Source organism: Pelodiscus sinensis, chromosome 1, assembly GCF_052426305.1.
Source record: "Pelodiscus sinensis isolate ZL-2025 chromosome 1, ASM5242630v1, whole genome shotgun sequence".
NCBI classification, from domain to species: Eukaryota; Metazoa; Chordata; order Testudines; family Trionychidae; genus Pelodiscus; species Pelodiscus sinensis.
Genome location: NC_143052.1, coordinates 50,964,664 through 50,991,761, shown reverse-complemented (window position 1 = coordinate 50,991,761; position 27,098 = coordinate 50,964,664). Strand labels below are relative to the sequence as shown.

The 27,098-nt window shown below is 43.2% G+C and overlaps 1 protein-coding gene across 2 annotated transcripts in view; it reads left to right on the top strand.

Moving 5' to 3' along the window:
• ZNF277 (zinc finger protein 277) overlaps window positions 1-27,098 on the top strand; it is a 70,854-nt gene that overhangs the window by 31,809 nt on the left and 11,947 nt on the right. For both annotated transcript variants that reach the window (XM_006122514.3, XM_075929708.2), the window contains exons 5-7: window positions 12,842-12,933; window positions 16,796-16,906; window positions 22,623-22,755. In XM_006122514.3, the coding sequence (XP_006122576.1) occupies window positions 12,842-12,933; window positions 16,796-16,906; window positions 22,623-22,755 (336 nt within the window). The remainder of the gene's footprint in view (window positions 1-12,841; window positions 12,934-16,795; window positions 16,907-22,622; window positions 22,756-27,098) is intronic.

The following is a 27,098-nucleotide window of genomic DNA, read 5'->3' as shown; positions in this document are numbered from 1 at the left end:
GGAGTAAGAGTGAAAAAAGTCAATCGATTTGTCCTATTTTCTAAAGAGGCAATGTCAGATTTTCCTGTTTTGGATCACTTTGTGAAGTATGTTTGGAAACTCTCAGTTGGCATCTTCCGTTCATGGATGTTTTTAAGCTATTAGGAGAGAGTCCCAAGTTTGAGAGTGGAGCTGCTTTTTCTCACACTCCTAATAAATGCTCATGCTGAGGTTTTCTCACCTTTTCATAACAGGGACTCACAAAATCGGATCAGCTTCAGATTTTCAATGCCTGTAACAATGGTACAAATGGGATTTAACAGATGATTTGGAAAAGAGGATGTTTGGTTGTGTAGCAGGTTGTTTCAAGCTCAGGGGACTGAATGGAGAGTGGATGATGTGGGAGTAAGGGTGCATCTACAGTGCACTGGTATTTCGAGATAACTAGTGTTATTTCAAAAATAATGCTAATATGACCGTCTACACAGCCATTCCGTTATTTTGAAATTTCAAAATAACGGATGGCTTATTATGAAATCTGTAAATCTCATTCTGCGAGGAATAATGCCTATTTTGAAATAGCTATTTTGAAATAAGGCATTTGTAGACGCTCCATTTTGGCTATTTCGAATATTTCTGAATCTCACTGCAGAGAAAAGTCGAACCGCAATTTGCATATCTTTTTCTGCCCCCCCCCCCCTTTTTTCCCCTGAAAGAGGCTCTTCCAAAATTTGGCCTGTCTGCACAGGGCCAAATTTCAGAAAAAAAGTCTTTCGGAACATCCCTTTATTCTTCTCACCAAGAGGAATACAGAGATGCCAAAAAACATGTCTACTTTTTCAGAAATTGTTCTGAAAAAGTAGATGCATTCCTTGGACATAGCAAAGCTTTTCTGGGATACCAGAGGTATCCCAGAAAAGCTCTGCAGTCTAGACATAGCCTAAGTTATTCCTCCCCAGTGCCTCCTGGGGCTCTAAATCAGGATAGCATGTCTACATCAGGGAAGCCTGCCTTGGACTAATTTTGGGACTTACCTGCAATGTAGATGCGCTATTTCAGAATAGTTTATTTTGAAATAGCCATGCAGTGTAGATGTACCCGACGAGACCCAGTGAGTAGTAAGGAGGAGGGGTTTGGGCTGGATATAGAGATGCATGTAGTTGTATGAGACAGAGCCAAGCAAATTTGCATAGTGTTCTGAGAGACACTCTGTCTCTGTGGGTACATCTAGATTATATGCCTCTGCCGAGGTCAACGAGGTTTACAGGAGCGGTCGACAAAGGCTTCCCTTGTCCACCGATCTGCGTCTTGACGACCGATCCGCGTCTTGACTCTCACGTTGTGCCAACGATCAGCTGAGCCGGCACAGCGCAGCAGCCATTTTTATTTTAATGAAGCCGGGGATATTTAAATCCCCGCTTCATTGACTACGTCGCATAGTCTGTTTTTACATGCCTCAGTTGGCAGAGGCATGTAATCTAGATGTACCCTGCGTCTGTCTCTGTCTCTCTCGCTCTCCTGCCCCCCTTCCCCCGGAGCCCTTTCTTGTCCCCTTAGCAATCATAAACATAATACATAACATGATTTAAAGTACATTCAACTAATCTGTGGTGAAACTGTAATCAAAGGACATAATTCTGTTCTGTTACTCTATATTTACACCAATGTAGTTGGGAATAGAATTTAGCCTGGTGTTAGCAAGTACATGTAATTATTTTTCTCTTCTAAACTAGTAGAGAATGGCTATTGGTGCATCCTGTCTCAACAGTCCTAGTCTGTGCCTTGAAGTATTAGAGCATTCTTATTCATTAAGTGTAAAACCTGCCAGTTTCTTGTTGCGGTTTCTGCATTTTTTTAACTAGAAACTGTTTTGCTTAGTTCATTTGCCTGTAGCAATAGACGGCTAATTTCTTTGAATAGTCAGCAGTGAACTGAAACTTTTAAATAAAACTAGACATAGATCCCTCTTGGTTTGTGGGAGATGTGCTAGGGCTCTTGATTAAATAATATTGGTTAAAACATTCACAGGTAGAATATATATTTTAGAGACAGATTCTGCCACCTTCTGCTAATCTTGAGCAGGATCTTTTTTCCTAACGGAGCCTCGTAGCTATCAATAGCCTACTCAAAGAACAAATTACTTCCCATTGTGTGTAAGGATGGCAGAATATAAGCTCTTCAGATCAATCACTTAAATGAACTTGCATTGTGCCTAGCATAATGGGGCTCTGATGCTGACTTGGGTGTTTAAGTGCTATCACACTATCAATAACAACCACATAGTAGTTTTCTCCTGTGTGAGAAACATGATATATTTAAGCAAATGGACTTTAATTTCCCAGTAGAGTATGGCACTTCTTACAATAAGCACTTGGCCCATGACAACTAACTGTACGCTCTCTGGTGCTGCAAGCTTCCAGAGTGCAATTGCCACTCACTTCTCCAGTGTCAATGCACCTGTCACTCTAGTGTGCCTGCTAGGGATGTAAAATCCCATTGAATTGGTTAACAATTAAATGTGATGTTAAACTGGTTGGCCAATTAAAGGGGGACCAGGCTTAAGTGGCCCCACCTGCCACAGGCAGGGACTGTTCCAGCCTGGCTGGATGATGGGAGCAGCCCTTGCCTGTAATGCCCCCAGGCCCACCATGGACAGGGGCTGGCGCCAGTTGTCCAAAGCAGCGTCTGCCTGTGGTAGTGGGGGGGGGGGGCTCAGTGGGGCTGGAGCAGCACCCTGCCTGTGGTAAGCAGGGAGCTGCTCCAGTGCCCACCATTTAACCAGAACTGGTAAGTGTGATGTAGTGGGGGTACCTGGCTGGTTTCTATGCTGCTGGCTCTGGGGTAACCCCCACTGGCTGCCGAGGGTACCACGACCCAGCAAAACAGGATGAGTCACTATGCAAACCAGTATGGCCAGACACCCCCTATGGAGAGGAACAAAGGAAGGTGGAATGCTGCCCCTGGCTGGGGGGGCAGGGCTGGAAGAGAGTTAGTTAGGGGCTGCCTGTCTGGGAGCATGGAGGAGACAGCCTAGGGAAAGGGGCTGGAGTTTAGGGGCCCGGTCTCCCCCATCTCAGGGGGGCCTGAGGCATCCTAGCCCAGCTCTGTGACCAGATTACATCTGTGCTGTACTGTATCCTGGAGAGGCAATAAACTTCCTCTATTCCACCGGCTGGTGCAGTCTGTTTGTGCCATTTCGGGGTGCAGGAGACGGGGGACCCCCAACGAGCCATCACAGTAAGCATTGGGGTTAAGCTTACCAGTTAAACTTTCACATGCCTAGTGCCTGAACGGGAGGGTTGGAGCAAGCTCAGAGCACAGATCCAGAAACGTGGCCTTTTGTATATAGAATTCTGCCATCATTACTGGGTAAGATTCTGAACCAACATTCAGGAAACACTAGCTAAATTCTTATTCTGTCCACAAACTCTCTGGCCCCACTGTACCTCAATTCCTCTGTAAAAATGAGAATAAAACCCCTCCCTATTTCACAGAGAGGCTATAAAGATAAAATACACTGATTGATTGTAATTTGCTCAGACTGTACACAGGGATGAGGTAATTTACATATTTAGGCAGGCCTTCTGCCCCCCATTCCTAATACTTCTCAAGATCTACTTTTTTCAGAATTTCTGGAGCTCTTTCTTTAGAATTTTGAGGCTTTTACTGCTATGCTCAGGAACTAAGGGGGGGAGCATGTAAAAGGTACACAGTTTTTCATTTTTATGAGCCTTCTGCCTTTTCTAATTCAACAATTCCTAGATTTTTTTTTTTGTTTAAGTCAGGTCTATTGCATTTGAGCTACATAGAAAAAGTCTTTCATTGATATGCTGTAAGCTGCTAGCCATATAAAACTATTTTAAGTGTTTCTGGGAGAAGCTGATAATTCCTACCAAAACAATGCTGTCAGGAAGAAAAACAATTGCAATTTCTCAGACTCCCTTGGGAGGCTGCAGTTTTTATGCCAGAGACTCTGAACTTCTTTCATCCTCAAATGAAGCATCATCAAAGAGAGTGACATTTTTCTAACCTCCAAGTTTCACATTTCTTCTCTGATCAAATTACTTTTATATCCCCAGTTTAATGTAGTGGTGCAGTTGAAGACTGTTACCATCGCCTATGCAGTTACATGCTGTTACCCTGATATTTTCTGTTTAAATGGAAAGTGGACAATAGCTCATAATCTAGTTGAATTTTTCCATATTAGGAGATCAGCAGTATAGAGAATAATATGTTAGGAGTGTTACAAAAGTTTTTTTCATAAAGACCAAGAAAAGAGGGAACTGAAATGGAAAATATTTATTGGCAACTTTTGACTACATCTTTGTTAAACATGATTTTTAGATGTTCTGTATTACTCGCATCTTTCTTTTACCTATACCCTCCTTGTTTGTAGGTGATGAGGAAAACATGTGCAGGAATTCTCCTATGCACAGGTTGAGAAGGTGAGGGCTTAAAAGACTCAACTTAAGTCACATTTCTACTGTCGTTGTTGTCTTATTTTTATGGCACGAGTTATTAAAAGCCCCACACAGGATCAGGGCCTTATTTTGCTATATTCATTATAAGAACATAAGAACGGCCGTACTGGGTCGGACCAAAGGTCCATCTAGCCCAGTATCCTGTCTACCGACAGTGGCCAACACCAGGTGCCCCAGAGAAGGTGGACCGAAGACAATGATCAAGCGATTTGTCTCCTGCCATCCCTCTCCAGCCTCTGACAGACAGAGGCCAAGGACACCATTTTATCCCCTGGCTAATAGCCTTTTATGGACCTAACCTCCATGAAATTATCTAGCTTCTCTTTAAACTCTATTATAGTCCTAGCCTTCACAGCCTCCTCTGGCAAGGAGTTCCACAGGTTGACTACACGCTGTGTGAAGAAGAACTTTCTTTTATTAGTTTTAAACCTTCTCCCCATTAATTTCATTTGGTGTCCTCTAGTTCTTCTATTTAGGGAACTAATAAATAACTTTTCTTTATCGGCCCTCTCCACACCACTCATGATTTTATATACCTCTATCATATCCCCCCTCAGTCTCCTCTTTTATAAACTGAAGAGTCCCTGTCGCTTTAACCTCTCCTCATATGGGACCCGTTCCAAACCCCTAATCATTTTAGTTGCCCTTTTCTGAACCCTTTCCAAGGCCAAAATATCTTTTTTGAGGTGAGGACACCACATCTGTACACAGTATTCAAGATGTGGGCGTACCATAGTTTTATACAGGGGCAGTAAGATATTCTGTCTTATTTTCTGTCCCTTTCCTAATAATTCCTAGCATCCTATTTGCCTTTTTGACCGCCGCTGCACACTGTGTGGAAGTTTTCAGAGAACTGTCCACGATAACTCCAAGGTCTCTTTCATAATTTGTCATAGCCAAATTAGCCCCCATCATACTGTACGTATACTTGGGGTTATTTTTCCCGATGTGCATTACTTTACACTTATCCACATTAAATTTCATTTGCCATTTTGTTGCCCAATCACTCAGTTTGGTGAGATCTTTTTGGAGTCCCTCAGTCTGCTTCTGTCTTGACTATCCTAAACAGTTTTGTATCATCCGCAAACTTTACTACCTCACTGCTTACCCCTTTCTCCAGATCATTTATGAATAAGTTGAAAAGGATTGGTCCCAGGACTGACCCTTGGGGTACACCACTAGTTACCCCTCTCCACTCTGAAAATTTACCATTTATTCCTACCCTTTGTTTCCTGTCTTTTAACCAGTTCTCAATCCAAGAAAGGACCTTCCCTCTTATCCCATGGCCATGTAATTTACACAAGAGCCTTTGGTGAGGGACCTTGTCAAAGGCTTTCTGAAAATCTAAGTATACTATATCTACTGGATTCCCCCTTGTCCGCATGTTTGTTATCCCCTTCAAAGAACTCTAATAGATTAGTAAGACCGGATTTCCCTTTACAGAAACCATGTTGACTTTTGTCCAACAAATTATGTTCTTCTACATGCTTCACAATTTTATTCTTTACTATTGTTTTGACTAATTTGCCTGGTACTGAAGTTAGACTTACCGGTCTGTAATTGCCAGGATCGCCTCTACAGCCCTTTTTAAATATTGGTGTCACGTTGGCTACCTTCCAGTCATTAGGTACGGAAGCCGATTTAAAGGATAGGTTACAAACCACAGATAATAGCTCAGCAATTTCCCATTTTAGTTCTTTTAGAACCCTTGGATGAATGCCATTCAGTCCCGAAGATTTGTTAACATTAAGTTTTTCTATTTGTTCCAAAACCTCCTCTAATGACACTTCAGTCCGGGACAGTTCCTCAGATTCATCACCCACAAAGGATGGTGCAGATTCAGGAATCTCCCCAACGTCCTCAGCCGTGAAGACTGAAGCAAAGAAATCATTTAGTTCTCTGCAATGGCTTTATCGTCCTTGATTGCTCCTTTTATTAGCTCGATCATCTAGGGGACCCACAGGTTTTTTTAGCAGGCTTCCTGCTTCTAATGTACTTAAAAAACATTTTGTTATTTCTTTTTATAAATACAGGTCAAGCAATTTGCTATCTAAAAATGTTTACTTTTGTCTGAAACACATTTCTTAGAAACTATATAGGATTCTAGTCACAAAGATAAAAATATCTTTGTCTAGTTTTACATTGTATTTGATAGCATTTTGTATGTGTATCTGTTTGCCCCATAAATTATTTACAGTTTTTCATGGTGTTTGTGTGGGCTTTTCCCATAGCAACAGAGAAGCAAGGCAGTTTAAAAATCCTAAAAAAAATGGCTTGGGAATATCACTTATTGATGAAGGGGGACTTCATTTAAATACCGTGTTTGACATTTGGCATGTGAGCTTGGCATTTATGTTGTAAATTAATTACCTGAAAATAATTTTTATTTGGCATCTTAGGCTATCCTTTTCTGTCTGTGCTGGAAATATTTATTTATTCTTATTTGTTATATTTTTGTAACCGCAGTTTATTTTGTGATCTGTTCTTTCCTATTTTCTTCTAATAACTATGACAGTGTACTGAAATTTTCTTGGAACATTCCTATACGTTTCTAAAACATTTTGTCTGTAATAAACACATTTAGTTGCAGAAATGTATTTTAAACTGTCTCAAAACTTAATGCAACTGGTGAAATTAATTACCACCCTAATGGTTTTTCTTCATAACCTGAGTTCAAACCTTGGCTTTAGTCACAAGTTTGGGAGGAAAAAAAAGTCTTTATTCATGCAGATCACAGTACTGCTACACATTTTTGGTACAATAACTATTCTCTATTCAGCAGAATCCCAGGAATGTAAAAAAACAGGGTGCATTGGCAGAGTTGTGGGGAAATCATACACAACTCCTTGTTCTCGCTACATGTGACTCAAGCCAGTGCTATTAATCCCTTACCTTCACAAACATCAGACTTACCAACTTTAAAATTAACTTTCTAACAAATTTATAAAAGAAAATGATGATCTGAGTACCTTATTTGGCTGATTAGATTTTTAACAACTCCATGGAGTGAAATTTTAGAATAGTAATAATGTATTAATGGGCCATGGCTATATATCACATCGTCAAATAATGCCGCTGAGCTGCCAAACATGCCTGTCTAGGGGGAAATGAGACTTGTGCTGCAGAATAGTAAGTACGCTATCTTTTTGAAGGATATAGAAAAATAAAGTTTTCCGTGAGATGGGACTCGAGTGATCTAGTCAAGCATTAAATACTTGTATTCCTAATTGTGCTCCTGGTGGTAGAGTACAATTAAGAAGCTATTTAGGAAATTAATTCTGTGGACTTTAGCTCAAAGCTTTTATTTAATAATATATTTAAAACATTTTAAAATGCACATGGCATCTTTCATGCTAAAAGATCTCAATATGTGTTAAAAGTTTTATAGTGCTAGCCAGACATCATGGGCACAATATTGGATTGAGGGACTGGTCAAAAACTTAAGTGTAAGCCTCTCTCCTATGAAGTGTGCATTTTGTGATGATACAAAGCAAACAGGCCTTTCATTTCATATAGTCTCATCTGAAAGACCCTCACTGTTTATATTGGAGTACATTTATTTGCCTCAGGAGTCAGTGCTGATGGGAAGTGACTTGGTGGTTTTAGGAAGCCTAATCGTAGGCATTTCACATCTGATGCTTAGACTTCCAGGCCGTCTCTGTCCTCTTCTATTGTCTTCCAGTCTGAAGTAGTCATTATTGAGCATGGTTTTGATTTTGAAAGATAATGTGGTATATGTGAATGCTTTTCATTATGCAACTTTCTGATGTGACAGAATCTTAAACTGACATTGCTGCTATCTAACCTCAGCAACCACTGAGAGGTTGGGTTGGCTGGAAGTATGAAAACACTATTGTCCCAGTTCCCAAGCTGTCAAAAAGCATGTGGAATTCGAGTCGGAATAAAATGTCTGCTCTCCATATGTGTTTGGATCCTAACAGCCATGTCTCTCTTTCTGCCTCTTTCCAACATTTGAGAGTAGCTGTAAAATACTTATGACCAGTACCAGATTTTTGACACCTGAGGAGATAGACAAGGTGTTTTCAGAGAGGGTCTAGACCAGAGTTTCCTCTTAAGATTTTCCATCCTTGGGCAGGTTGAAATTTCTTATGTGCAACACCAATATTGAGGTAGCTGAAGAAGTGAGTTGTGCCCATGAAAGCTCATGATACTATTTATATATTTTTCACTAATCTAGGCTGCTACAGGATCACAACTCTACCTGATAGCAAAGACCTTGCCTTACTAATTAATACATGGTAAACTGTATTGCATTAACGCAGGATTTTTAAAAATAATTGAGATCAGTTTTAGGTATTTGCAACGCTGGAAAAAAAAGTGTTAAAATAATATTTTTCTTTCTTACCATAAGCTATTAACACAGGGGAGGTCAATTTTTGATGGGGGGGCCCACTCCAAGAATTTGATAAGTGGTTGAGGGCCGCACCTTTCCCTTATATTAATGGAGGTGCAGGGCTCTGGGATGGAGGTTGGGTTCAGAAGGAGCTTGGGGTAAGGGATTGGAGTGTGGGATCTTGGAGGGAGTTTGGTTGAAGTAGAGAATCATGACGAGGGGCAATGGACTGGGGTGAGGAGTGGGTACAGAGCTTGGGAGGGGATTGTGACCTGGGGCAGAGTTCTGGGAGGGGGGCAGGGATTTGGGCTAGCAGGGATAGCAGATTGGGATGCAAGGTCTGAGAGGGAGTTGTGACCTGAGGAGGAGTGTAGGAGGGCATGCAGTGTCTGGGAAAGTTTATGGGGGCTGGAGCAGGGGTGCAGAAGATTTGGATTACATGGGATGGGGGGCAGAGGGTTGGAGGGAGAGTAAGAGGGAGGGATTGGGGTGCTAGAAACAGGCTCTAGCTGGGAGACCTTACCTGGCTTCAAGTTCTTCCCCAGTCAATCAGCTGAACTCCCTGCCTATGCTCAGAAAAGGGCTGCATAGCTTACAGGGAACGTGGTCTAGACTGAAATGTGTGTTACCTGTTAGGCCAAATAATGTTTGAGGTTGTTGGCTTCTAGGATACGTGGCAAAACCTTAACATTTTCCTTATGTCTGAGGGTACGTCTACATAGCAAAGTTAATTAGAAAAAACAGCCCTTATTTCAAATTAACTTTAATAGTGTCTCTACAGGCAAACTGCTATTTCAAAATAATTCAAATTAGTTAAACCTCATTCTATGAGGAATACTGCCTAATTCGAAATGAGCACTGTGTAGATGCTTATTTTGAAATAGGGGGGCCTCCAGCCCTTCCTAGGCTGCCCCGGTGGCCACTCTGGGCCAAACCAGGAAAACTCTTCTGCTTCCCTCCAGCCCTGGAGCCCTTAAAGGGGTAGAGTCTGTTTGGCCACAGTGCCTGTGCCAGCTCCAGGTCTGCCAGCCCAGAGCCAGCAGTCGCTGCACCTGACCCAGTAGCCCCAAAACATGAACCAGCAAGCCACTGGCAGCTAGCCCTCCGCCTCTCCCCAGGAGCAATATGGCTGTTCCTAGGAGCCTGCTGGGGGCCGCAAAAGGCAGGTGCCTTCCTGGTCCAGTGCGGAGATCATGGACCTCATTGAGGTTTTGGGGAAATCCTCTAAGGTCCGTGATCTCCGCACTAGTCACAGAAACGCAGCCGTCTACAGAGGGATGGCTGACAGCCTGGCCACCAAAGGCCACATGCGCACCCATGAGCAGGTGTGCCTGAAGATAAAGGAGCTAAGGCAGGTCTATGGCAGGGCCATAGGGGGCAGCTCCCAACTAGGGGCAGACCCAGGCCCTTTCCCCTACTTCGAGGCCCTGGACCACATCTTTGAGGTCTGGGTGGTCTGTGCCCCCCAGGTGGTCATAAACCCTGGGGCAGAGGGCCCTGACCAGGGCACAGAGCAGGAGCAGGAGGAGGATGAGGGCCAGGAGTTGCAGGAGCCTGGAGGGAGTGTTGGCACTCAACCTGGACTCGTGAGGCATACCACTAGCACTTTAACCACTGTCTTCCGAGGCTGGGGAGGCCTCGACATGTGAGTGCTATCACTGTCCCCTTATGCGGGGCGGGGGGAGAGAGGGAGCCCAGGGACCGCGCATGTGGACCTTGCTGACCATGGATCACGCAGCAACCTGTGCATGTGCCATGCCAGCCAGGGCATGTGGCCTCAGCTGGCTGCCACACAGGGGCCCTAGCCCATTAGCCACACACATGTATGTATGAAGGCACATGACATGCTCCATACCTGGAGGAGAGGCACTGCACAATGTCCTCCCTCAAGCCCCCTCTATGCAGAGGTAGGCCACATCCTTTTCTTCCCCCCCCCTTCCTTTCCTCACACACACACACACACACACACACACACACACACACACACACACACACACACACACTCTCTATATACAGCACAGGGGCATGGGTACAGTCCCGGGCCAGCTCACGCTCCTGGGGTTAGCAGGACATGATAGTGTGGAGACCTGCTGTCCTCACCTTGCAGAGGGGGGGCTTCACCCACTGTGTCCCCAGGGAGAACTGACCACCTGTCTGGTTTCTCCATAGCTGCACCAACTGTAAGTGCAGGGTGCACCACCCCGCCCAGGACATCCTCCCGCACCTTCCCCCTTCCAGCTCCCTCCTCCCAGGTTTCCCCCTCCCCTCTTCCACCCTTCTTCTCCCCTCTCCTGCCTCCTTTCCCCAGTCTCACCAGAGTTTCATTCCCCGCTCCCAGTTTTGTTAAATAAAGAGAGGTTGTGTTCATGAAAATACGTGTATTTTATTTGACATCAGGAAGGGGGGTTAAGGAGGGGTAAGTGAAAGGACGTGAGGGAGGAATGAGGCACAACCCCCAGTGGGCAGATCAGGGAGGCTCTTAGTACTCCTCAGGGTGGCGCTCTCCCGCAGGGCCTCCTGGATACTTACAGCCCCCCGATGGACCTCCCGGATGGCAGCCTGCAGCAAGTGCAGCCAGGCTCACAGCAACATGTCCAAGAGAAGCACCAGAGTGCCCAGGTGCAGCTCTGGCTCCATGTTCAGAGAGCTGTGGTGTCCCGAGTGAGGGCAACCAGAGTACGCAGAGACAAAATGCTTTGCTCTCCCTCACTGAAGCAGACAAGAAAGCAGGGGAACCTGAGAACTGTCTGTCTGGGCGGGTCCCTTTAAGAACAGTCCTCAGGCAGCAGCCCCACACAATAAGTCCTGACCTGGTGCTTTGCTGAAACTGGTTCCAGCCAGCTGTAAATGCGATTCAGTGTCCACTCAGTGTGGACGCGCTATTTCAAAATTGCAAAATGCTATTTCGAAATGCATTTTTTGTGTGTACACGTGTTATTTTGAAATAGCTATTACTGTAGTGCAGACATAACCTAAGTTATTTTATATTGTCAAGTTACATCCCTGCACTCTCCAGAGAGCAGAACTAGCTGTTCTCAGAGAAGGAGCATTCTGAAGAATGCTGCAGCTCCGCTCTGCACAGACAATGAACTAGTTACCAATACATCTTTTGGGCTGAGAAAAAGCATAAGAAATTTGAGACACAAGGTTAAGTTTTCCAAGCTTTGTGGTCCTGAAATGCATAGAATGAAAGTGGCACCTCAGACATAACTACATTATGGTTACTGAAACCTCTCTCTTTATACATAAAGTTTTTTCTGCCGTGTGATGGAATGACATCATCAAGCTCTCTGGCCATGAAAGCGGCCAGAAAGAGGGGAGTTGGCAAGCATAGTAAGCATAGAATGCAGCCCCCTAGTAACTATTATGTTTAGTCAGGGTATGATTTGTTACAAAGCTTTTCTGTTGTTTTTCTGTTAGCAAAGTGTGAGCACATTGTTGCGCAATTCCCAGCTTGTCATTCTAGGTCAGAGGCTAATGACAAAGATAGTAGAGTTTCACTTTTCCAGTTTGTTTCTTCAACCCTGTACCTGCTAGTAGGAACTCAGTCCACCTTTATGATATCTGCTTATATTAAAAATGTCCTCACCTTGTTTGTGTTTGTTGGGACTTTGAGGAGCTAATTTGAATTAAGTGTAAACATATATAGTACCATTGCACCTATTAATACCATGTCTAAATTTGAGCCTTAAAGTAAATCCAGTTACTGTGTTCCTCAATAGATTCTTTAAACTGTTGAGGATGAAGAAATCTCATTGTCAATGGTATTTCTTTCCATCTAATCTGTACTGCATTATTGGCATTTCAAAGCTTTTCTGGACTGTACAGTACCATTATAGATGTTGAAATCTTTCTATTGTCAAGATTCAGCTGTATATTCTCATTATTGTGTATTAATGGTTAATTAAGATAAGACACGATAGAATAGTCCAAAAAATTTAAAAAAAATTGATGGAATGATCTTACCGAACTTGTTCTTTATTTTTTAAGGTTTGGCATTCAAATACTTTTTTTTCTGTTTACACAGAGAGAAATCCTGGCTCAACAACAGCGTGAAAGAGATGATATAAATTTTCATAACATATGTATGTTTTGTGATAAAGAATTCACAGGAAACAGGTTTGTAGTTTGAGTATATGTACTATTGTTTTCCTCTTGATTGACTATTCATTGACCCTATCTGTTGTTCATTGTTTTTGAGACATCCTCAAATTAGCTCAAAGGCATAACAGTTAGGGTCTGCAATTTGGGAAGGATTCTGATGTGATTCTTGGAACCAGACCTCTGTATCCTACACACTAAAGAACTGGAAGTGTTGTTTAGCCGGGAGATTAGGAGTCTGTGCAACTTTCGCACACCAGATATGACCAAGCTAATGATCAGCATTTGAAGAGACCTTTCTCTAATAAGCCTCAAATGGATGTTGAAACCTAATGGGAATATATAAAAGAAAGAAATATGAAATGTCATATGAATAAATATGTAGAATGTGGAACTGATAATGAGGTGGAAGGACTTTAAAAGTCCTCTGAATGAGGATTATTTAAAAATACTAGAAGATTTACTTGGAATTGTTCAGGTCCTTAACTCAATCTTTGTGTTTTGGAAAATAAAATTAAAACATACAGGCTTCATTTAAATTATTGTTCTGAAATGGGGCTAGGGATGAGTGGTTCAGTAAGCAGGCTGATGTGATGTGATATGATATGAACAACTAGCTCCCCCTTGCTAGTTGACAAGTCACTTTCCCCCTCCCCACCTTTGCTGCCTTCTTCTGATGGAGGCAGCCAGGAGGGGCAAAAGGCAGGGGGAGAGGTATTTCAAAGCAGCAGCAGCACTGCATGTAACCTGGGGCCAGACCTGATGCTGGGCTCCCCACTGCGTTTCAACGTGGCAGTGCTGTATGAAGCCGCTGGGCTCACCACGGGACTTGGAGCCCCCAGCTGACCCTGGGCTCCATGCGGTGCTGCCCCTTTGAAATGCCACAGGGAGCACAAAGCCAGAAGGAGACGGTTTCACTGGGGCTGTTGCTACACTTCAAAGGCAGAGGTGCCCTTATTGTCTAATCAAATAGTCAATGCAAATGACATCAACTAATTGATTAGCCAGTTAATCAAAATTTTACATCCCACCAAGGGAGAGATGACTACCCCAGAGCTCTCACCACAGCAGCTTGACCCTGGTGAGGTGCTTCTCACCTGGCCTTGCTGCATCTCCAGTGGACACAATTTGGAGGGGAGCTGCATATCCCCTGATTGGGGCAGGTCCAGATTCATATGCTCCTTGCACTTCCCAGCCAGATTGAAGAAGACAGCAAACAGTGCACTTTCTTCTCACTCCCTGATGGAAAAGAGCCACCAGCATCTCAGTACCAATTGGGGGGTGAGGGAAGCTACACACACACTACCTCTACCCCTAAAGGGCACTTGGGGATGAGAGGCTCAGGAATCGGTCAGTCTCAGACAGGGGAATGGGGACTGCCACCAGCCAGGCCCTTTCACCTGCCTGGTGATTCTATCTCTTTTCTGTATGGTTTTCTGAGTAGCAATCCCATTCCAGGTTCATCCCATTTTCCTGGCACAACCAATCCCATACCTTGCTTTAAGTTATGATAAGAGGAAGCTGTAAACCAAATTTGATGGTCCTAGCTTTTACCATTTAGGAGGAGTTCATGACCAAACAAACAAGAACTCTCAAAAATATAGTAGATTAAATGGACATCCTCCCTAAATATTTTGAAAAGACCATGACTAAAAAATAAATATTGCTGACCTTTCAAGAAAGTTTTCTAGTAGGGAGCTTCTTGATTAATTTCTTCCATTTGAAAGACTTACTGCCTATTTCTGATTTACATTCCATTACATGAGAATGGATTTTTGAATGTACAGGCAGTCCCCGGGTTACGTACAAGATAGGGACTATAGGTTTGTTCTTAAGTTGAATCTGTATGTAAGTCGGAACTGGCGTCAGCCGCTGCTGAAACTGATCAGTTTCAACCATGGCTGAATCTGGACGCCAGTTCTGACGAACATAGAGATTCAGCTTAAGAAACCCAGGCGTCCCCAAGTCAGCTGCTGCTGAAACTGATCAGCGGCTGATTCCAGGAAGCCTGGGGCAGAGCAACTCTGCCTCGGGCTTCCTGTGGTCAGCCACTGGTCAGTTTCAGCAGCGGCTGACTTGGGGACGCCTGGGGCAGAGCAGCTGGGGTGCTGCTGGGTTGCTCCAGTAGCGCGGCTCCTCGGCGCTACTGGACCAACCCAGCAGCACCCCAGCTGCTCTGCCCCAGGCGTCCTGATTCAGCCGCTGCTGAAACTGACCAGCAGCGGCTGAATCAGGACGCCTGGGGCAGAGCAGCTGGGGTGCTGCTGGGTTGGTCCGGAGCGGCGCTGCGGGACCAACCCGGCAGCCCCCAGCTGCTCTACCCCAGGGGTAGGCAAGAAAAGCCTGGTCTGCTGTAGCGGGGGCACTAGCTGTACCCCCCTCCCCCCCCAGCAGACCAGGGAGACGGGGGTGGCGGGACGCCCAAGTCCTCCACGGCTTTACTCCGTCTCCCTGGTCTGCTGACCTGGGAGACACAGAGCAAAGCCGCAGAGCACGCGGGCAGTGGGACAGTCCAGGCGCGCCGCGGCTGTCCCACTGCTGGCATGCTCCGAGGCTTTGCTCCCCATCTCCCTGGTCTGCTGGTCAGACCAGGGAGACGGGGCAAAGCCGCGGAGCACGCCCGCAGCGGGACAGCCCGGGGCGCTTGAGCTGTCCCCCTGCGGGCGTGCTCCGCGGCTCTGCTCCCCATCTCCCTGGTTTGCAGGGACACGGGGAGCAAAGCCTTGGAGCCCCCCCCCAGCGGGACAGCCCAAGCGCGACTGGGCTGTCCCGCTGCGGGAGTGCTCCGCAGCTTTGCTCCTGTCCCCCTGGTCTGCTGGGGGGGTCCAGCAAAGCCACTGCCCCCCCCCCCCAGCAGACCAGGGGGACAGGAGCAAAGCCGCTGCCTGGGCAGCTTTGCTCGTTTGCCTGGGAGCAAAGCCGCCCAGGCGGCGGCTTTTCTCTGGTGTCCCTGGTCTGCTGGGGGGGGTCCAGTGACTTTGCTGGACCCCCCCAGCAGACCAGGGAGACCGGGAGAAGGTTTTCTCGCCCCGGAAGACACGGGTGGCGACCCGCCGCCCGTGAGCTCCGGGGCGAGAAAAGCCCCGTTCGTAAGCGCGGATCCGACGTAAGTCGGGGACTGCCTGTATTACAGAATAAACTTGACAAGTATTTACTGTATTTCAAAATATAGCCTTAATTTTTTGTTTGCTAATCAGTAAAAGGCAAGCTGAGAAATGACCTCTTATAATGTTTCTCAAAACAGTGTACAAATTAGTAGGTTAACTCAGAATAATAACAATAATGTTGGTCAGAAATAATGTTTGTAGTTTTATTTAGTGATTTGGGTTTCATGCATTTGAAATTAAGAAATTGAAGTGTTACTGAAACATGTACAGTGAAACCTTTGTTATCTGGCACTCTGTTAACCAGAAAACTTTGGTAACTGGCATTGCCCCCAGCTACAATACTGTCACATCCTCAGGCGCACAGGCCTGGCTTGGTTTACCATGATTGGCTTAACAATTTTTTATTTAAGAGGTACTAATTATCTTTAACTCAAAATAAAAATGTGAGATCAACTGCCTCACACTACAAATCTACCAAGATTAAAAACTTGTTTTACTATTATTGTCCATTGGTTTTTCCAGGTTGATGAGATCCTCAGATAACCAGAATGTGCTGGATAACACAGGTTTTACTGTAGTAGGTCTGAAAATAATTTTTCTACTTCAATCCAGTCAAACGAATTGCACTCTTACCAGTAGCAGAAACATTATTAATGCTTTTGATGATGGCTTGTATACATTTTAAAGCAAGTAGAGAATTGTAAGGTGCTAACTCAATAATTCTTATGTTCATACGTAAATATATATCTAATGTTCTTCAATATCTTTTGTAGGTCCGTTCTTTTCAATCACATGGCAAGAGATCATGCTTTTAATGTTGGGCTGCCTGATAACATTGTAAATTGTAATGAATTTTTGGATGTATTACAGAAGAAACTTGACAAGTATGTAATTTCTTTTTAAAAAACTAGCCTTATGTCATTTTACTGTTAGTCTTGGAAGCAATTTGGGCTAAAATTTAATTGAACATTCATTGCTACTTAAAAACACAGGATGTTGCTCTTACAGGTGTAATCTTAGAAAAGATACTGTTTTCTTTTCAAATTTTGTTCTGGCTAGTTCATCACTTCTTGAATTTATGTTCATTGACATAGATAATGGAGAAAAGTTGTGATATTTCAGCCTTTATGCACACAGAACTCTCATTAATTTCAATGAGATATGCGTGCAGTAAAGGCTACTGTACCTGGGCATTAATAGATACCCAGGCCATAGAACTTCCCCAAAATAAATCTTGATGTAAAGATTGTCAGTGATGGAGAACTCACCATAATGCTTAGTAAATTGTTCCAATGGTCAATTACTTTCACTGTTAAAATATTACACTTGGTTTCTAGTCACAATTGATCTAGCTTCAGTTTCCAGTTACGGGATCATGTTATACCTTTTCATTGCAAGATTTTCATACTTCTAGGAAATCTTCATACTTCCTGACAGATTTTCATACTTCTCATTTTAGCCCTCTATTTGCTAAACAGCTCGTACATTATCAAAGGCAGTACTCCTTTGACTCCTTCCGTAGTCAATCTCTCTACACCAGACTCCTGCATGCTGCTATGCATTTTTCATGCTCTGTCCTGGAAACAAGTATCCTAGAAGAACTCTGCAATGCTCCCAGTTAAGGATGTTAAATTGCATTTCATAGAATCATAGAACTGGAAGAGACCTCAGAAGGTCATCAAGTCCAGCCCCCTGCTCTAGGCAGGACCAATTCCAACTAAATCAACCCGGCCAGGGCTTTGTCAAGCCGAGACTTAAACACCTCTAGGGATGGAGACTCCACTACTTCCCTAGGTAACCCATTCCAGTGCTTCACCACCCTCCTAGTAAAATAGTTTTTCCTAATATCCAACCTGGACCTCTCCCACCACAACTTGAGACCATTGCTCTTTGTTCTACCATCTGTCACTACTGAGAACAGCCTCTCTCCATCCTCTTTGGAACCTCCCTTCAGGAAGTTGAAGGCTGCTATCACATCCCCCCTCACTCTTGGCTTCTGCAGACTAAACAGACCCAAGTCCCTCAGCCTCTCCTCATAAGTCATATGCTCCAGCCCCCTAATCATTTTGGTTGCCCTCCACTGGACCCTCTCCAATGCGTCCACATCCTTTTTTGTAGTGGGGGGGCCAGAACTGGACACAATACTCCAGATGCGGCCTCACCAAAGCCGAATAAAGGGGAATAATGACATCTCTGGATCTGCTGGCAATGCTCCTCTTAATGCAACCTAATATGCCATTAGCCTTCTTGGCTACAAGGGCACACTGTTGACTCATATCCATCTTCTCATCCACTGTAACCCCCAGGTCCCGTTCTGCAGAATTTAATCAGCTAATCAAGTAGTTGATGGAAATTCCATCGAATAGTCGATGGGGGGAACTGACCCTGGGAGCTAACCCTGCTGCAGCTCTGTTTTTTAAATATAGTAAGATCCAGGCAGCTCTGACTATATTTAAAAGGCAGAATTATATCAAAGGACCTTGCTGCCTCTGATGGAGGTGAGTACAGAAGGTGAGGGCAAAAGCGACTTGACTTGACTACCCAACAAACCTAGTCAACTATTCACTTTCATCCCTATTCCCAGTATCTTTGATCATACAAACCAGGAAACAATGTTTATAGATGTGATCATTATGGTGTCTGTAAACCCTCGCTTTCCCTTCAGTTAAGTATTGAGAAAATGGATAACCATGGGTAGTAAAGGGTTCGTTAGTGCACACATGAGAAGTGAACCTTTGTTCTTACCAGACATGTACACACATGGAAATTGTTGGTTTCCAGTGTCACCCGTGGTCAGAAAGCAGACAGCTGAGCCATATGCCCACTGGCAAAGCTACTGTATCCATGGCTACTAAAAAATTGTATTTGAAACAGGTACAATTTTAGGAAGTAATTGATGATTTGCTGATTGAAAATGACTTAATGTGCTTTTTAGAAGATTCTGAATCAGAAAACCTTGTGCTGCCAACTAAGTGGTAATTCTGTGTGTTCCAAAGTGAGAGATCTGAGTCCAAAACTCTGCTTCGGCTGCTTGCTCTCCATGTAAGTAGGAGTTGGCATCATTTCTGAGGCAGAGCAGTCTTTTGTATCCAACTCGGAGATCATGAGACAGACACTTCTCACTATCCCATATTAGTTAACATATTACTAAAGGAAACCACAGATACATCTATCTAAATATTATAGTGCTAGAAAAGTTTGATGTAGCATAAATCCACAAAGTACTAAAATCCATAGGAGAACCTGGTCAGTCAGTTAAATTAATATGTTAGCATGAATTAGAGTACTTCTGATATTCATCTACACAACAAACCCATCCAGATTCCTTGGAAATAAGGAACTTTGGACAACATTCATTGAGATGAGCCACTTGCCAACATTCATGATGCTACGTCTACACTGCACAGTTATTTCAGAATAAGCTATTCCGGAAAAGTTATTCTGAAATAGCTTATTTCAAAATAGCACGTCTACGCTGCTGGGAAGCCTCAAAATTAGTCTGAGGCAGGCATCCCTAATGTAGACATGCTATCTCCATTCAGAACCCCAGGAGGAATAACTTAGAATGGCCCTGGTGAGGGGTTATTTCAAAATAGCAGAAGTGGAGCATCTACACGCACCTTATTTCGAAATAGCTATTTCAGAATAGTCGTTATTTTTCGTAGAATGAGGTTTACAGAAGTCAGAATAAGCTGTCCATTATTTTGAAATTATTTCAAAATAACAGAATTGCTGTGTAGATGCTTGCATAGTTATTTTGGAATAATGGCCATTATTCCGAAATAACTTTGCTGTGTAGACACACCCTCAAGGTCACTCCATTAACAAATGCAAACTGGTCCCAATAGCTCCCATACTTTGCCTATAAATCAGTGATAGTTTTGGTCTATGAGGTCAAGAGAACCATTAACCAGTGGCCTCTCAGTCTTCATATAATTATGTAGCCAGCCACGCAGAAGAGCCCACCTGTTTTTGTTTTTGTTTTATTCTGCATCCATAGGTGTAGGAAGTTTTACCAGATTTCCTGCTTCAGAACATAAACATTAGTTGTAGTTGCCTTCTGCAGCTCCTGTCCCCGCCTCAGGCAGTGGAGCTCATGTGCCCAGCTGCAACACAATCCCCCACATCCTTCCCTCTTTCCAGAAGCACCTGTGGCAAGAAAGGGCTAAAGAGGCTTCAAAAGGTGACTTGGGAGACATCAGCAATGGGCAGGCAGCACAGACTCTTCCTCCCTGTGGGTTTTCCTAGTAGCCTGCTACCAGCTTATGCAGGCAGTGACCCAATCAGTGTGCTTCCAGCTGCTCCATCACTGGGTTTTCCTACAACTCTAGTCTGAAGGTATTCCCTCCAACTAGAGCTTGATACCTCTGAACAGCCTTCTGTCACTACCAGTCTTTGTTAAATGTGGTAGAGGAGTGTCAGATTCTGGGATTTACCATCACTGACTTAGATTTAGCATAGCACTTCTTCTCCAGGGGAGGCCCAATAGATCTACCACTACAGTACAAATGAACTGTAAGGTCTCCTCTTTTTCTCCCTAGAAAGATCCAAGGGCAATAGACACAGGTGCTGTTTCCTGGAGGTGGCCTTCTTTTCCCTGCTAAGCCAAACTATTCAGAAGGTCCAGAGGCAGAGGACACATAGTATTGATGGCTCTGTACTAGCTGAAGGAGTCAAGTTCTCTGATCTCCTCTGCATGGCTCACTCCAGCCCCTTCGTCCTCTCTACTCACTCCCACACCCCGCAGTGGAATACTCAAGCCCAGCTGCAACATAGGCCAAGCAGCTCAGATCCCTTCCCTCTTCCCAGAAGCACCTGAGGCAGGGGAGGGCAAAAGAGGGCTTGAAACGGGGCTTGGGAGAAGTTATCACGGGGTGTCACGTAGAGGGAGAGTACCCAAGACAAACTTTCTGGCTGTTGAAGTGATATCACATAAGAAGGACTTTTGGAACAACCTCCACTTTACTGGCATCTAGAAAATCTTCCACACATTCTTCCTGTTTGAGAACTTGGCTGAAGCTCAAGCTGTGGTGCATGGAACATAGTTTCTTTCCTTTGCCATCTTGGAATTCTTACTGATGGGCCGGACTAAGGGCATCACTGTTCAACAGTGAATGGTCTGGCATCACTGCCAGCATACTGTCCTCCATAGGTGGGAAGAGAATCTCTTTACATCTGTGTTTCAAGCAGTTGCTCACAACTGCAGCTTTACTTTATCCTCCTAAGATTCATCAAGTGCTGCCAATGGACCTCTGTTTAGTTTTTTAAAGGCCTGTCTCAGCATCCCTCTGAGCCTGTCAAGAAGACATCCAGATGCTACTTCTCCATCAAGATGACCTTCCTGGTAGACATGGCCATCACTTGAAGGATGTCAGAGCTTGGGGCGTTATCTATTGAGAAACCGTCTGCATATTCCACAGTGATAAAGTGGTGGTTCTTTCCTTTTCCCAAAAAGTTAACTCCCTCTCCCCCCCCTCCACAGAATCTAAGAAATCATTCCCTTTTGTCCAAAATGAGGTTACCTAAGGAAGAAGCTTTGATACCCTCTGGAAGTTCATGGAACCACCAAGATCTACATGCATGGCATGCAGGTTTTTCATGAATCCAGTGCTCCATTTATTTTCCATCAGAGATAAATAAAATCTACTTCAAGATGATTGAGTGCATCCATAAAGCCCACAGTTGGTCTCTGTCCGCAAACAGCATCGTTTCCAACTTGTTGAGAGCAGTAGCAGTCTTCTCACTTCAGAGATTTTACTCACCTTATGACAAGATATGCAGGACAGCCACCTGGTTCTCTGCTTGTTTTAGAGGCCTGAATGCCCACAACTTGTTACATTTTGAGGTGCATCAGCCATTTCTGCCTCCAGTAGGAACATGCTCCTTGCTGTGGCCTTTCCAAAGTAGAGTTAAAAATTTAAAACCTTGGATGCATTTCTGTCTTTGAATCTTCCCTGAATGCACGCTGTTACAAAACACCCTTGGTTAATGGTTCTGGACTTTGTAGGTGAAAGAAGGTGAGTTTTTTTTGTTTGGATTTTTTGGTTTTTTTTTTACTTAATTCCTGCAAGTTACCAGGTCCTCAGATCCAATGTTCCCTTGTGTGGAGTATTGGGCCATGAGCATAAAAAGTGCATTTGGCACATTCAGTTGAGGTAAAAATTCCACTCTGAGAGCTCTCTCTGTCTCTCTCTCTCAAAATAACTGCTTATATGTAGACGTAGACTTTATTTCAGAATGTCACTTATTCCAAAATAACCCTTCTGACTGACTAGCTGGGTCCTGCCTACATGCAGACTAAGAGACCATTGGTTAACAAATATCAAATCCTACTTTCTTAGCTTGTCACCTGATTGTGATTGGCTGACTATGCCTGGTCTGACTCTGTCCTGGACCTCTGTAGGATATCTTTTTTCATTTAGCTTGATTTCACGTTCTTAAAATTAATCTTAGTGTGTATCTCATCAGTTCATTAAATTATTAAATTGTAGTGGTTTAATGCAAAATATCTCCACTGTTTTGGGGGTATCATTTAGGCTCTCAGTATATACTTTTGCAATATTGTATATTGTCTTTTCATTGTTTACCTTTTTATCTTAGTTTGCAGTGTTTATACTGTGAGAGAACCTTCAGAGACAAAAACACACTTAAAGATCACATGAGAAAAAAGCAGCATCGCAGAATCAATGCCAAAAATAGAGAATATGACAGATTTTATATCATTAATTACTTGGTAAGAGGTTTTATATATAATTAGTAATTGAAGAGCTGCAGAAAAAAATCTGAAGTCTGAATACTTCTGAACAAGCGATTAGCATAAAGGTTGAAATTCAAGTGAAAGGCACTTAAGAAATACACTTAATTATCGAATGATATTTGGGATAATTATTGAACTAAAATAAATGTTTAAGAATTCTGAAACACTCAGGAATACAGTTTGATTCTTTAATAAGCAGTTGGGACAATTAAATACAGTAATGAAATAAAAGGAGAGGTGATGTGAGTGTTGTTGCATTGAAAATTGTTTTGTTATAGGCTTTACCTGAAAATATTCTTTAGACTGTACAGTATATGTAAGGAAGCTAATTGGTGGCTTTCAAGTGGAATAGAAAATAAGCCTAGAATTCCCCTCGTCCCCAAGTGTAATGTGCAGTTTGCAATAGGTATTAACAAATTTCATGTGGGTGTTTAAGTTTGGTCTAAACCTCAGTTCTTCGCTCCAACCTGTTGTGGAGTAGCTGTTCCATATCTGCTGTGTTCTACTACAGGAGTTATTGCATTTCACTTGAGTAAAGCGTGTTATATTAATGGTAATATACTTTCTCTCTCTGTCCCTTAATCCTCTTCCTTTTTCCCTCTCTCCCCAGACTTTATACTAGTAGTCAGACTGCCATCATTATTTCTCATTCTCTGGCAAGTAGGTTTGTTTCCTTCTCCTTCCCAGCGTGAAATTCATTTCCTTGTTCACTTCCTCTAAAGACTAAGACAAGGAAGTTTAAGTCCAGGATCAGTGAGGTCTTTCCTAGATGTAAAAAAAAGTCTGGTGTATAGGATTAGAGAAATTAGAGGTTGATTTTAATTGGAAAGAAGGGATTCCAAGGCTTCTAACAGGTCAAGTGTTTGTTTCCAGCTCTGCAAGATCCTGAGTTATCAGATTTAAATATGATATTGTGTGTGTTGGTGAGGGGAGTTTAAGACACTACTTCAGGTAAATTTAGAGGATTCACGGCTCCCTCATAGTCCTATAATTATAACAGTATGTCTTCACTGCAGTTAGGCTGGGTTCTTTCTTCAGTGTTTTTCCTAACCCGTTCCCATCTGCACACAAAATCTTCTCATTTGAGTTTGATTTAGCTGGCCCAGCTGGAGATAGGGGTTTGAGTGTGGTTCTACTTGGCAATGTAGATGCCAGATAAATAATTGAGGACTGATAGGAGAACCGGGAAGGAACGGAGGACTGTGTGTCCATAACGATAGACAAGGTCTTCCACAATTCTCTGGGAAAGAATCATGCAGTGTCTGTTTTCTGCTACACAAAGAACCATGGATGTGTCTCTAGAAGTCTAAGCAACACACGTGGGTAAATACAGCACAGTGAGAACACAATAAGTTAGTGTGCCTGCTTGAATGCAGGGTAGGCTAACCCAGGTGCTGATCACCTAGGCTAATGCTGCAGCAAAGACACTGCCTATAAACCAGTCCTTTAAGGGTGAGGGGTACTAAAAGTAGTTCAAGAAAAATGCAAAGTCTCAAATATTTGAATAGCTTTTCAGTATCATGACATATATAGTATTTGTGGTCATGTTTTAACAAGGTTTTATTGACACTTGTTTTGAATGACCATAACTGCCCTGGCTCTGCCACTCGTTAGCAAACATAGCCATCCCATAGCCTCTACACCACATTTTATCAGAATGTATTTTTTGTTTATCATTTCCATTTGACTACACTTTGCCCACTACCCTACTTCTATCCAGTACTTAAAACTAGAGCTGTTAGGAAGCATATAATTTGGTAATCGTGTAGCTGACACAAATTTTGTCAGTTGCATGATTTAACCGATAAGCAGCTCTGCATTTAAGGTAGCTTGAGAGCTTGCAGGTAGGCACACTTGCTCGGTCCTGGCTCGCGCCGGATCCTGGCAGCTACCCTTGCTGCAGCTCTGCATTTAAAGCCTGCCTGCTGGTTCTCAAGCCCCTTTAAATGCAGAGCCACAGTGGGGGTAGCTGCTGGAATCGGGTATGAACCTGAACTGAATCAGCATGCCTGCACACCAGCTCCCAAAACACTTTGAATACAGAGCTGGAAATGGGAGTTGCACGTAGCTGGTAGCATTAACCGATAAGCATTAATTGTTTAACCAGCTACACTATTGCGACCCTACATAAAACCTTTCAAATCTTTGAGCTGCTGCCAGCTATCTACCATTCTTTAAAATGTATCTCACAATGGTTTCCTCCTTTCTCCTTAAAAAACTACACTGGTGTGAGGTGCAAGAGGTCTGAATCAGCCCACGCCCAATGACATGCAGAGTCAATATTTCTTGACTCCTTCTCAACAATAGATTCAAGGTCTCAAATATCTGATCTTGTAATTGTGCCACAATTGTGTACAGAAAAACTACATTGGGTTTTATTACAAGATTCTAAAATCTCTCCTTCGGAATCCCTTGTAGCTTGAACCAAAAGGATATGTCTACACAGAGTGCTTCAGCAAGCCCCCTAGACCAGGCTGACAGATTTGGGATAGCTGAGCTAGTGCTAGCAATCTAAATATAGCAGTGTAGACAGTGCTTTCAAGTTTCAGCTCAGGCTAGACCTCATACTCCAAAAGCCACCCCGTCTCTTGATTTCAGAGCCTGAGTTCCAGCCCAAGCAGCAACTTCAAAGTGCTATCTGTGCAGCTGTTTTTAAAGCATTAGCACAAGCCCCACAAGCATAAATCTAAGCCTAAATTAGCTCAGACTGGGAGGCTCACTGCTGTGGCTGGTGTAGACACTCCATCTAGCCTGCCGATGTAGATGAGAAGTTACGAAACACTATAGATATTATGAAAACAAACACAGCCTCTGAAACATTTGTAAGCAGTTTACTGTAAAATATGTAATGAATAATGTGGTTGTGGGATGATATAAAGGTTTCCTTTAGTTATCACTCTGTAGTGTTAGACAGTCTCATATGCTCTGAAGGTGCTTATACTCTAAGGCCGCATTTAGACTACGCGAGAGTGTCGAAAGAGGATGCAAAAATTCTGCGGGAATTTGCGTATCTTCTTCCAACCTCGCTTTCGAAAGCAAAGCTTTCAAAAGTAAAAGTAGTTTACACATGGCTTTTTCAGCGAACCCTTTCCTCCTTTGTTGGAAAAGCCACTCTTCCTCAAAAAGAAGTTTATGCGGCTTTTCGACAAGGGGGTGGTCGCCAAAAAATCTACTTTCACTTTCTAAAGCTCTACTTTCAAAAGTGAGATCAGAAGAAAATATGCAAATTCCCATGGAATTTGCGTATCCTCTTTCGACACTCTAATGTAGCCTAGATGAGCCCTAAAGGTACGTCTACACAGCAGCATTATTTCAGAATAGCTGATGTTATTCCAAAATAACATAGTGCACGTCTACACTACAAGCCATTATTTTGAAATAATGTTGAGCTGGAGGACTTCTTATGCCAACTCCTGTAACCCTCATTTCACAAGGAGTAAGGGAAAGTTGAAGGAAGAGTGTTCTTCCTTCAACTTCCTGCAAATGTAGACAGCGCCAAAAGCTGAATTAAGCTATTTCGACTTCAGCTACGCAATTAACATAGCTGAAGTTGCACATCTTAACTTAGCTTCGTCCTGTAGTGTAAACATTCCCCTAGTGTCTTCTGGTGCATTTATATGTTTTTTAACACAGCCGAGGCAATAAGATTAAAGAGAATGCAGACTGTAACATGCTCAATAATGTTTCAGTGGATTATCCTGTACCACTCACAAAGACCTAAGATTAGCTCCTACTGTACGCATTTGGGCCATAGTAATAATGTTAATGTTGTTTTAGTAGTATCCAGGTTCAGCATCAGAACCTGAATCTGCCTACAGCCTACTTTCCATAATGGCATAACAAAGGGCTGTTCCTCAACTTCTTGCATTTTTGGTAGAGATGTTTAACCATTTTAAGATAAACCACAGTAAGATGTTCTAGTTTTTCATCTCCTGTGAAAGCTCTTTCCCCTGCTGTACTTGAAATGTCCAAGAGATTCTCAGCTTTCAATAGCTAACAGAATGTGGCTATTACATGTCTATCATCCCATTACAGAACAAGGCTTGATATAAAGATTTGTGACTTCAGTCAAATGTGACACTTTTGGTTTTGGGGCAGATTTTTTCTGGTCATTAGACAAACCAGAGAGTTGACAGAATTATATAGCAAATATTCTGCCTTTCCAAATGTCACTTTTGCAAAGCTTAGTGCGCAAAAATGGATTTCTAGTAGTAGGCACCATTATAATATTGTTTTAACTATCAACCCTTTTAAAATGAACACAATAAACCTCTTCAAATGGTAGCTGAATCTTAACCTATTTACTTGGAAACCTATTT